Source organism: Protomyctophum parallelum (assembly GCF_964188405.1).
Source record: "Protomyctophum parallelum genome assembly, chromosome: 3".
Taxonomy (NCBI): Eukaryota; Metazoa; Chordata; class Actinopteri; order Myctophiformes; family Myctophidae; genus Protomyctophum; species Protomyctophum parallelum.
Window position 1 is genome coordinate 20,156,397 of NC_139698.1, and position 13,168 is coordinate 20,169,564.

A 13,168-nucleotide genomic window follows, 5' to 3' on the forward strand; every position below is an offset into this window, starting at 1 on the left:
GACCACTTCACCACTTTTCAACCTATCTTCATATAATAGGTCCTCACTAATAATCATGATAAAATGGCACGATTTTTTTCTACTCAGTCTGTGTCTCATAGGAGGGCTGTGGGCAGTTTAGAAACCGTCTTCCAGTGACATCATCATTAGGTAGATTATTTTTTAAACAATATTTTTTTACAAAAATGTTTAGATTTTCATTATCGTGAGAACGATGGCTTCCATTTTCACATTGCAACTTTTCAGAACTAGAAAGCCTGCAGTTTCTATTAGCCTGTATTCCCCATCGATGATGTCACTGGAAGACAGTTTCTGAACTGCCCACAGCCCTCCTATGAGACACAGACCGAGTAGAAAAAAATTGCGCCATTTTTTCATGATTATTAGTGAGGACTTATTATATGAAGATAGGTTGAAAAGTGGTGAAGTGGTCCTTTAATCAGCTATAGTATCATCACATTGACTGTGTTATGGAGAGCGATATATGGTTCTCTTTATGATCACAAACAGTTTAGCCTGAAAGAGACCTCTGGAGGGGACGTGTAATCAACAGTGACGTGACAATGAGAGCGAGCGCAAGCAGGTGTGTGTGTGTGTGCGTGCACCTACGTGTGTGTTATATTGGCTATACAATAGGCGATTGGGATTACAAAACCTGGAAAATAGAAAGAATATAGGCTACACTTGGAAATGGGTTATTGTTATATTTTTGTTGTTTTTATTTATATTTTTATCATCAATGTAGAGATAGTCTCATTGAAAAGAAGGAAGAGGGACCGACACTACATTTTAAATCCCGACCCCAGGATATTGCATAAAGCCCCATTTTGGTATATTGTTTTTGTGCATATGCAATGCACACGGGTGTGATTTGTTTTTCTTCTCATGGAGCCCGCCCCGGCCAATTCGATACATTTTAGGCCCGGGCCAGAAAACGTCGGGTTCGGGCATAACTTGAGAACTCTAGTAGAGACGTGTAGAAGACAAATATTCACTTTGTTTCATTTCATTATTTTTATTTATTTATTCTGCTATTTGACAAGATTGGCTGGCTTGGCCCATGAAGACAAAATATAAACCAGTGCTTACTAGGAGTAGTACTGTACAGTTAGCCAGTTAAGACACACCATGTACAGTACAAGCATGGGATTCACACACACACACACACACACACACACACACACACACACACACACACACACACACACACACACACACACACACACACACACACACACACACACACACACACACACACACACACACACACACACACACACACACACACACACACACACACACACACACACACACACACACACACACACACACACACACACACACAAAGTATCTCACCTGAAAACCTACAAGACGCAACTATTTGATATTTTGATATTGTCCATGTGGAAGGAAACCCATCGAAAATGTGGATGAGACGGGAATTTAAAAACTGAACAACCATGACACAGATTTCGGATTCGGGTCACATCTGAAAGGCTCCTCCCCGGCGTGGGTCCTGAGGTGTTTCGTCAGATTTCGGCGAAAGCTGAAGGATTCGCCACACACCTCACATCTGAACTCTCCCACGTGGCTCCTCATGTGCTCCTTCAAACGTCTATGTTTTGGCATTTGTGGAAAGACCTTTCCACAAACGCCACAAGCGGTCTTGTGACTCTCTTCACTGCTGTCATTGTGTGCATCTTGGGTAGCGTTCCGGTTATCGCCAACTTCGTTTTCAGCCTCAGACAATCCTGGAGGCGGGACCTCTTCATCAGCCTCTATGATCATCTGCTCAGCTGAAGGGCCAGGCAGACGTTCTTCTACTCTGTCCATTTAATCTGGAGGAGCACAAAATGACAAGTGACCGTTCAGCACACACGCACACTGGGCAGAGAACGCTGCCCGTGTGAAGGTCGTATAAAAATGCAGATATTACTAAAAACACGTTTAAAGGTATATTCAGTGATTTCACTCAAAAAACCTTAGGTTTAGTTTTTGGCTGTGGGACCCAGCCTTTCGTCCAATCAGGATAGAGAGTCAAAAACGAAACCTAAGGTTTTTTGACCCCCAGGGGTTAACTGGGGACAGGGAGGAACTACTTATATGGCCAGCACACTCTATAGTAGGGAGGATTATCGCAACAAAACAAAAAAATAAGTGATATTTGAATTAAGTGAAATCACTGAATATACCTTTAAGGTCCCTGCACACTGGACGGGTTCAGATTTTTCAGCTGCGTTTTTTTAGTCTGCTACCCAGGCATGCATATCTGTGGATCTATTATTCCAGGGGCTAATGCACCACGTCAATCACACACATTTGAACACATACTGTTACCTGGTATGCCAATATCTCGTTTGGACTGGTGGATTTCTCCCTCGTGGCCTGAGATCATCTCATCAGCTTCCACGATCCTATCAGCAGCCACAGACTGCTTCACCGGGCCCAGAAGATCTTGAACTTGACTCATATTGGAATCTTCATGGAGCCTCTATGGACGGTGTCTGCTCGGCTGAAGTGAAAGGTTGAGGTCTTCTGTCCTCCTCCTCCTGGCTGCTGCTCAGAGGTTCCTTGTGGCTCCTCTCAGTCTGCAGTCACTCTGGGTTCTTCTGCCTCTGACTAGAACTCAACATCTGCAGCTCACCGAGGAAATCCTCAGTGAGGTCGAGCTCCTCTGAGTAGCAGGAAAGGACAAGAGCAATAATGACAGTGTGTGTGTGTGTCCTGACTCAACATACTGGTTCATTCCATTATTGGTTATACAGTATATGCACACATACATGCCATTTTGGAAAGAACTTGGGCCCCTTCCCTACTTCCTTCACAGGTGTTACTGATTTCACTAATGAAGGCTCTGTTCCATTCCGGTCAAACAGAGTCTCAGGGTGCTGCTATTGTCAAAGGATAATCTTCTTTTAGACAACTAATTTTCTAATCAATGTTCTCTTTTCAACAATTGTTTTTAAGCAATAAAGTATTTTAAAGAAACAAATGTCTTTTAAACAATTAAATTCATTTTAAGCAATTAAATGTCTAATTTAAATGTATTTTAAACTCCAATTTATTAGTCAATATTTTTACATTGATTATTAAAGTAAACATTTTAAATGAAACACTTTAAATTAGATAGATGTTTCAACTCAAGTAAACATATAAGCACTTTAAATGGAACAAAGACAGCTAGGCATTTTAAACCTTTAATATTGTGAATTGTCCCCACTTTTTGTCGTGTTTTAAAATCTTAAATCATTTTAAATAAATCTTAACATTTCTAACTTGTCTTATTCTTTTGTAAAGTTACTTTCAAATACAAAATGAAATAAATTCCCAGACACTGTCAAGTGTGTTTGAACTTGAACTAATGCTGCAATGTGTTTAATTTAAATGGTAGCACTGTAGTAGTTAAAACATAAAACAGCATTTCAAACATGCAAAGTAAAAAAAACATTTTAACAGACCTTGGCGCTTCTTCTCTCTGGTTTCTGTTTGTTTGTGTGGCCTTTAAAACCCTTCGGGTGCTTCTAATTAGCAGTGGCCATTTTGCTGATGCACTCTGGGAAGTGTAGTGTTGTCCATACGGTATATGGAAGACATGCCTATAAAAGTTCCCAATCCCACTTGAGCTCCTGGTTTTCCAAACCAGTGAGGTCACAGGAGTCACAGGGTCTTCCCCTTTCCCTTTTTTTTCATAATAACATGTTAACTTCTGAACTGTCCACATCTTCATCATGGTTGAGTGGGGAACATAGAACCTTTTATAGAACCGTTTCTTAGTTATGTGGGGAACATAGAACCTTTTTTGAGTGAGGAACATAGTACCTCTTTGGTTGAGCGGGGACCGTTTCTTAGTTAAGTGGGGAACATAGAACCTTTTTTGAGTGGGGAACATAGAACCTCTTTTTGGTTGAGCGGGGAACATAGAACCTTTTTGAGTGGGGACCATATAACCTCTTTTTGGTTGCGCAGGGAACATAGAACCTTTTTTGGGGGGTCGGATGAGTGGGGAACATAGAACCTGGGGAACATAGAACCTGGGGAACATAGGGATGACCCCGCTATTGTGCATGTTGGCTCACTGGAGCTACACCAGTGTGTCTCAAAGTGTCCTTGAGTGAGTTTGTTATGAGCTGGTCCAGCTTGCTCCATTCACTGCTTTGTATTCATGTAACTTCCGGTGCGAGATTTGGCTACCATGAAAGTATCATGGCGCAGCACAGTCATGTGAATGTCTATGACCTTTCCTTCTCTAAACTTCCTTGCCCGGAAATAGGAAGAGGTGAAGCCTTTCCACACCTGAGCCGACAGCCGCGGACATTATCTCTGTCGGCCAGTGTCTTTTCAGTTTTTCTTAGACAGCTGGTGGATGGAAAAGAAGCTCCACCCCCGCGTCCGACGGCCGTGACGGCCATATTCCTGGAAACGCTCTCCTCCGCGGCAGTCAGCCGCGTTGGTGGAGGCGTGGAGCTTAATTTCCATCCACCAACTGTCTAAAAACCTGGAAAAGACGCTGGCTGACAGAGAAAACGTCTGCGGCTCTCTGGTAAGTGTGGCAACAGCTTTATTCTGTGTGCATATCGCCCATTAAAAGGGATAGTACGTCTTTTTGTCACCTTTTCATTTGATATCGCACATCTCAGGCAGGAGGATGATTGCATAGGGTATACAGTATATCTGTATACCGGTATACTACTATGAGACGAGGAGATATATACAGTGCCTCCGGAAAGTATTCACACCCCTTCACTTTTACCACATTTTGTTTACTTGCAGCCTCATTTCAAAATGGATTAAATTCGTTTTTTTCCTCATCAATCTACACAAAATATCCCATAATGATAAAGTGAAAAAAGTTTTCAAATATTTTGTTAATTTATAAAAAATAAGAAACTGGAAAAACACATGTACATAAGTATTCACACTCTTGACTTAGTACTAAGTTGAGGCACCTTTGGCAGCAATTACAGCCTTAAGACTTTTTGGGAATGATCCTACAAGCTTGGCACACTTGAATTTGGGGTATTTTCCCCCTTCTTCTCTGCAGATCCTCTCAAGCTCTGTCAGATTAGACGGGGAGCGTCGCTGCACAGCTATTTTCAGGTCCTTCCAGAGATGCTCAATGGGGTTTAAGTCCCGGCTCTGGCTGGGCCACTCAAGGACTTTCACAGAGTTGTCCTAAAACCAATCCTTCGTTATCTTAGCTGTGTGCTTGGGGTCGTTGTCCTGTTGGAAGGTGAATCGTTGACCAAGTCGGAGGTCCTGAGCACTCTGGAGCAGGTTTTCATCCAGGATATCTCTGTACACTGCTCCATTCATCTTTCCCTCTATCCTGACAAGTCTCCCAGTTCCTGCCGTTGAAAAACATCCCCACAGCATGATGCTGCCACCACCATGCTTCACCGTAGGGATGGTATTTGCCAGGTGATGAGCGGTGCATGGTTTCCTCCAGACGTAACACTTGGCATTCAGGCCAAAAAGCTCTATTTTGGTTTCAATGATCAGACCAGAGAATCTTGTTAATAATGGTCTGAGAGTCGTTGAGGTGCCTTTTGGCAAACTCCAAGTGAGCTGTGACGTCCGGCTGTCATGTGCCTTTTATTGAGGAGAGGCTTCGGTCTGGAGGAAACCAGGCACCGCTCATCACCTGGCAAATACCATCCCTACGGTGAAGCATGGTGGTGGCAGCAAAACGAATTTAATCAATTTTTAAATGAGGCTGCAACAAAACAAAATGTGGTAAAAGTGAAGGGGTGTGAATACTGTACTTTTATTAATATTTAGTTAGGATATGTCTTTACTGTGATGTTACTCTTCTGCACCTCCATCCGCAATAGATAATAAAAAACAGAACTATCCCTTTTATACCAGACATCAAACACTTGTGTTTGATGGGGGGGGGGGGAGGGGGGAAATCAAGTGTTTGGTCAAACCACGTGATTTCTATTGGAAAAGCATTGAGGCGGCCATTAAACAGACGGCACAGAGCATGTTCATCTGATATGTGTGTACAGGGCCTCATTCACACTATTGAGACAGCTGTCTTGTCCGTGTTTAATGGCCACTCCAATGCATTTCCAATGGAAGTCACATGGTTTGACCAAACATTTTTGTTTGATGGGGACGGGGGACGTGGGACGAGGGGTTCAGAACACAGCCATCAAACAAAAATGTTTCGTCAAACCATGCGACTTCCATTGGAAATGCATTGGGGGTGGCCATTAAACACGAACAAGACACAATATGGCTGTGTTCTGTCCCCCTCCATCAAACACAAATGTTTGGTCAAACCATGTGACTCCCATTGGAAAAGCATTTTGAGACGGCCATCAAACACAGGCAGAGCACAGAACATGTGTTCTTTGTGTGTGAATGAGGCCTTAGGCTTAGGGAGTAGGGACATACAGACATAACAGACATATACACACTAAAAGTGTGTGCACTAAAAGTCACAAACAAATAGCTTACAGTAGATATCAGGCATCTGAGCTACAATACTGGAATATGGTTCAACACTATAGCCCCATGCCCATGCCATGCTCCAGGACTGCGTCAATGTTATGTATACCAGTATAGGCCTACAGTCGGTGATCGTTGGAAAGAAAGGGGGAAAGAAATTCATTATGAATTTCCAATAATCCGGAATTTCACCAGAACAAGCATTTGATTTGAAGCATCAGAGGCCGATTCTGCAGGCTAGATTGATTGAGGCAATCATCTCGAACACATATGCACCCATTTTATTTGACCCGTGTTTTATAAACGCACCAATCACACATTGCATCTACCAGCTATATTTAACCCGATCTCAGGTTGTCGACTGATCTCTCGTTTAGACTGTACTGTACCCGACCCCAGGATATTGCATAAAGCCCCATGCCTTTTGGTATGTTGTTTTTGTGCATATGCAATGCAAATGCATAATTCCTTTTAATTGTTTTTGTAACATAAGTTGAGAGAGTCTATGCCCCCAGGATTTGCCAGAATATCAGAGTTTTTGAGTGGTGCAACCACTCCAAGGAACAGCAATGTCCGTGTTCACCCATGTAGCTATGTGGCCATGAGCACCAGTATATGACTATACGGTACCAGTAGGGGCGCTGTTGTGCCAGAGAGAGAGATAGTATTAGTGCTGCACTGTTGCCTGCAAATGAGAGAGAGAGACAGAGGAGGGGGGAGGGGAGTTGCAACACTCAGTTCACACAGGTGTGATTTGTTTTTCTTCTCATGGAGCCCGCCCCGGCCAACTCGATACATTTTAGGCCCGGGCCAGAAAACGTCGGGTTCGGGAATAACTTGAGAACTCTAGTAGAGACGTGTAGAAGACAAATATTCACTTTGTTTCATTTCATTCTTTTTATTTATTTATTCTGCTATTTGACAAGATTGGCTGGCTTGGCCCATGAAGACAAAATATAAACCAGTGCTTACCAGGAGGAGTACTGTACAGTTAGCCATGCAGTTAAGACACACCATGTACAGTACCAGCATGGGATTCACACACACACACACACACACAATGAAACGCAAAGTATCTCACCTGAAAACCTACAAGACGCAACTATTTGATATTTTGATATTGTCCATGTGGAAGGAAACCCATCGAAAATGTGGATGAGACGGGAATTTAAAAACTGAACAACCATGACACAACTTTTATTCTGTTCTTGTGCAAGTTCACATACTCATACCAATAATATGACACTATACCAGCAGGTCACCGCTATTCAAATAACTAGTGTGTGTTATTTTCCCAAGTGTCCAGCAGGGGTCAGAATTTACAAAATGAAAAGAATGAAAAAAAAAACACTGACAAGGCTCGTTGAGCTCATTTGTCCCTCGTAATGTCAGAGAAACAAATGTGTTTTTTTTGTTTGTTTGTTTGTTTGTTTGTTTGTCCCCCCCCCCCCATGGAGGACTGTTTACACTGTGACACAATTCCTGGGGACAGTTTCAAAGCGTGGCACCTGACAGGAACGGAGGATATTCAAACACAAATTGTTCCAGTTACATGACTCCCTCCTCATCTCATGTTTGTTTTGCTTCCCCTGTGTGTGTGTGTGTGTGTGTGTGTGTGTGTGTGCGTGTCACAGAGTGACACTGCTTGAGGTGACAGAGCAAAGACGCGATGCATCACTTTGGGTGTCATTTCCTCTGGGATTGGTAATTAAGGGGAATAATGAGAAGGAAGACATTACGTCACAGCAAGACATGAGCCAATCACACAGCGAGGGACACCAGTCTGAGAGACACACACACACACACACACACACACCACCGTGCACACAAGTGATACTGTACCAGCACAACATCTACACCAGTGGTTCTCAAACTGTTTCATACCAAGGACCCTTGACACTAATTAGCCCGCAGATTTACCCCCATAAGAGAAGATTATTTTACGGCTCTAGCAGTGATTCTCAACCAGGTTCATTTCAAGGACCCAAAGTTTGATAATTGCAATAAGGCTACGGACGGACCCCCATTTTAAATGGCATTTCTATCTCTGGGACCCCCGATTTTATACTGTAAAATCAATGTTAATTCAACTCCGATGGACCAAATGGGACCCATTTTGTACACTGTCAGAGTTACAGACCCCCCCACCACAATTGGTTCCGAACTGTCATTTATAGCTATGGGGACCCCCTTGGGACTCCCTCAAGGACCCCACTTTGAGAACCACTGATCCACACAACTCCCATTCGCTCACTATAGGTCAGGAAGGCAGTCACCCGTCCTGTATGTATTCATTAACCACTTAAAGTTAAACCCTATAGTATACACTCGACTTAGATGACCATGAGTTCTATGCATGGTCCGCATCACCCCCCCCCCCCCCCCCCCCCCCTCTACACCAAATCTCAGCCGAAAATAGCAGATCTTCCTCACAGCTCGAGCCTGTGAGTGAAGCAATTCTCGGCGATTGTTCGCCTATTATTATTGTTATGCCATGTGCAGAATAGAGAGGATTCCTCTCTATTTGGGTTTGGGGGGGGGTTGAAACGTCCAAACAAGATGGAGAGGAGAGAGAAAGGAGGCCGTCTTGTTGAACCGCGACGTGTGCCGACTATAGGAAGCCTCTTGGAACCGCAGCCGTTTCGTCTTCACAACCTGTGAAGTCCTAAAAGAAAAAGCTGCTCCGATCGGAAAACAGGACCCATTCTGAACGGGAACCCATTTTGGTGTTAGCATCATGTCGTGCTTTAGCTATTGTAAAATAGTAGATCTACAAGCTCATAGCGCGCCACAGAGTGGCGCGCTATGAGCTTGTAGGTCTGCTATTTTTCGAAGATCGAAGAACGACTGACATTTTTAGAATGTGATCTCAGGTCAGAATGGGTTAATCAGACCAGTGTGTGTCCAGTGGAAACCTCGTATGAATCTGATCTCAGGTCAGGCGTAGCATCTCGCCGGATCCGATTGGGTGTGTGTTGTTTTGGCTCCGTGTTGCCATGCGGACACAGAGCGAACGGTAATAAATAATTCCCAACCCTTACGGGTATAATATATGCGACTCGAACGGCACAGAGTCGGGCAGAAGGGCCTCGCTTCGTTGTCAATGTTTTGAACTTGTTTTCGGGTTGGTTTTTTTTATGCCGTTTTTGATGTCGAGTCTACGTGGTTTCCGCGTCGTCGTGCCTGAGGCGTCGCATTCTCAGTCGCGGCCCGACCTCCTCCCGACCATTGAAATATGGCCACCTTGTCACGCAGCGGAAGGGTAGAGCGAGGTCAACGGATGGAGAGAGAGAGAGAGAGAGAGCTCCTCCCTCTGCTGATGAAAAGAGGAAGACTATAAAGGAGAGAAGAGAGAGAGAGAAGGAGGCGGTCTTCTCCAGGCTCCTGACCAATCACAGATCTTTATTGTAGCTTTTATCGTCTCAAACCGCCAACCCTCTGTTCAGCAATACAACAGGCATGCACACACGCATGCGTGCACGCATACACACACACACACACACACACACACACACACACACACACACACACACACACACACACACACACACACACACACACACACACACACACACAGCTGAACACACCATCTTTCTAGTCTGATCTGCCACTTGAAGGGAGGAGGTATCATGAGATGAACTCAAGGAATTACCCGCAAAACCTGACGTCAGCCTAGATAATAATAATGCTCCGCTTCAGTCCAATCTACTCCCATTCCACCACATCAGACCCCCCCCCAAAAAGAAATGTTCATTTAATCTTAAAACCCCTTTTCCGCCGGGCTCACAGAAGTCATTCTTTTACATGAGTCCTGCAGGGCCTTAATAAAACCAGAACTGTCTCGTGTGTAGTCCAGTCCACAACGTGTGTATAGTCCAGTCCACAACGTGTGTGTAGTCCAGTCCACAACGTGTGTAGTCCAGTCCACAATCACACCCCCACCGCGGTGTCCCCTTGTCGGGTCCATATTATAACTTAAGATATGCTGCTGGTTGGTGCAGCAGTTCCAGTCCCATTTACAAACGCTCCCCTCCTGGCTTTAGTTCCGGTCCGAAGACAGTCGGAGCCGTGTCCGATCAGTCTCAGATTCAGGAGTTTTTTTTTTTAATCCTGTCCTCCTATTACGAGAGTCACAGTGTTTTTAGGGAGGGGGGGACGGGACCGAACCCGACAAAGTGTCAGGGTCGATTCCCGCGCGCGGCTCAGCACAGCAGTCCCTAAAAACCCGGGATGAAAACGGATCCGACTCCACGATGGTTTCCAGAGCATGTAAAGAATCCCTCCATGGACTCAGTCTGAGGTTAAAGCAGCCGGGTGGTTGCCTCGCCTCAATGAGCCACCAGGGTGACTTCCTGAGGAGTCTAGTTCATTCGCCACCGCACTGCGTAACCCTGGTAACCATGGAGCTGCCGTCCGTCCGTCTGTCTGTCTGACTGTCTGTCTGTCCGTCAACCCCCCCGCCAGATAAGAGCTCCTTTTATTGGTCGACTCCGCTAGTGTGGGCGGGCCTGGGCCATCATCTTGAGCCGCGATTGGTCGATGACGTCGAGCAGGTTCTTTGCGTCCACCGCGAGGGCGTGTGCCGCCGTCAGCATCTGCTTCTTATAATCCTGTTGGAGACTGGAAGGGAGAGCACGCACGCATGCACGCACACACACACACACACACACACACACGAGCGAGCACACACACGCACACGCACACAACTTGTGAAATATTGATCTTGTAGTCCAGTGGTTCTCAAACTTTTTCAAGTCAAACGACCCCCACCTGAAAATGTTTTGTGCCAGGAACACCAGAAGAGAAGATTTGCGTACCATTAAAATGAATCAAAACGTTCCAAACATTTTCGATGTTTTTCCAAAAAACGTCAAGAATATGTATACAAGCTTTCAGAGTGGCAAACTTTGTGACTGCTAGCTGTGAGCTTGTAGATCTGCTATTTTTGAATAGCCAACATATACTTTTATAAAGTGGTTGAAAAGATTGTGATGATATATTAACTATACTTTTTCTGGGGACCCCCCTGGAACCTCCTTAAGAACGCCACTGACTTTCACAACCAATGTTGTCGTCAACAACGAATGCGTGGGTACAATTATTAACTAGGATCGCTGTGTGTCCCTGTGCAAGCTGTGTTGTCACCGTCACTCTTAGGCGCGATTCATACTCCTAAATAATACTCTGAATAAAAGTCGGTTCGGCGCTGTAGAGCCTACAATGTGACGTCATTTGAGGTTCGGGGGGGGGGGGGGGGGCTCTTCGGTGCTACTGAACATTTCTGACGAGCCTAAATCATATCGGCACTACAGCGGTAAAATAGGAGTATGAATCAGCCCTTATTGTGCGTCACTGGGAACTAAATACTCAGCTGGTATACGACATGAAAGGCAGTGCAGACAGACAACAGCTTGTTGCTGTCGGGTCATCTCTCATCTAAACATTTGTGTTTGTTCATAAATTTACACCCTACTTGATCACACTAAAGCATCAGAACAAAAGTAGCAGATCTGCAAGCCCGAAACTCTTGTAAAGACTATGGCAAAGACTACCTTTGCCATTTGTTAATTTGAATCCTGAAAAGTAACAGTTTTGATGTGATGTGAGATTTACACCGGGCAGCAACGAGTTGTTAAGTTTGTTTTTGGTGATCGACGTGTACGTCTGTACGACGTTGTCGGCTTTTGCGTTTTGAACCTACCTCGTCATTACATACTGCTGAGCTAGCTTCATCTTCCCAATCAGCTCCGCCAAGTCTGAATTCAACAGCTTCTGGGCCATCTCGATCTGTGGGAATGCACCAGCACACATGAATCCACAGTTCTATGGACTAGACTAGAAGTAAAACATTTTAGGTGACTGAAATATGACTAAAATGTAACAGAATTGTATTCAAATGAAGTGTAAAAGTTAATGTTGTGTGTGTGTGTATACCTCTCTGTGTGTGCTGGCAGGAAGCTGTGGGATGGTCTCATCCACGGTAGCCAATAATGTCCTCAACGCAAGGCCCACATCCTGATGCACACACACACACACACACACACACACACACACACACACACACACACACACACACACACACACACACACACACACACACACACACACACACACACACACACACACACACACACACACACACACACACACACACGCACACAGTTAGCCATAAGGAAGATTTTTGGCTATATAGGGCCATCGCAGATTTGTCCCGTGGTGACCATTTGGAAAATGGCCACCAAATGGTCGTTATTTTACAAATGCAGGTTCTAGACCACCTAGGTTCTTGATCCTGGTGACTAATCCCACATTTTCAAGGATGAGGAACACAGTGGTGGGTACTGTTTAAGTTCCGTGACCATTGCAGCCATTTTTCAAAATGGCCACCAAACTGTTATTTTACCAATATTACACGAGAGGGTGTGGGTTAACGTGATTATTGCCACGACAGTGATGTGGTCAGGAACGAGACGAAGTCGAGTTCCGCAAGCATCACTGAAGTGGCAATAATCACGTTAAACCACATCCTCAAGTGTAATATTGCAATTATACAACAGTTACCCGGTGGCTAGCCTAGCCACCGAGTTTGCTAGCGCTCTGGGAGAACAGAGCAGCTGAATTCTTTGTTTTGATTAGGTGGTGAATGGTGCCGGTTTAACCCACGGCTAGAAGGCTGTTTCAACCAATCAGATTGCTTCCTCGAAACGACCCGTGG

General features: G+C 44.7%; 1 protein-coding gene across 4 annotated transcripts in view; it reads right to left on the minus strand.

Annotated features, from left to right (window-relative positions):
* Positions 1-9,534: 9,534 nt before the first annotated feature.
* ptk2ab (protein tyrosine kinase 2ab) overlaps positions 9,535-13,168 on the minus strand; it is a 144,800-nt gene continuing 141,166 nt past the window's right edge. Inside the window, exons 31-33 of one of the 4 annotated variants that reach the window (XM_083761665.1) lie at positions 12,388-12,468; positions 12,155-12,240; positions 9,535-11,073 (exon numbers count right to left, since the gene is read on the minus strand). In XM_083761665.1, coding sequence (XP_083617791.1) covers positions 10,947-11,073; positions 12,155-12,240; positions 12,388-12,468 — 294 coding nt within the window. In that variant the 3' untranslated portion in view covers positions 9,535-10,946. The remainder of the gene's footprint in view (positions 11,074-12,154; positions 12,241-12,387; positions 12,469-13,168) is intronic. The other 3 variants (XM_083761662.1, XM_083761663.1, XM_083761664.1) reach the window with 3 other exon arrangements.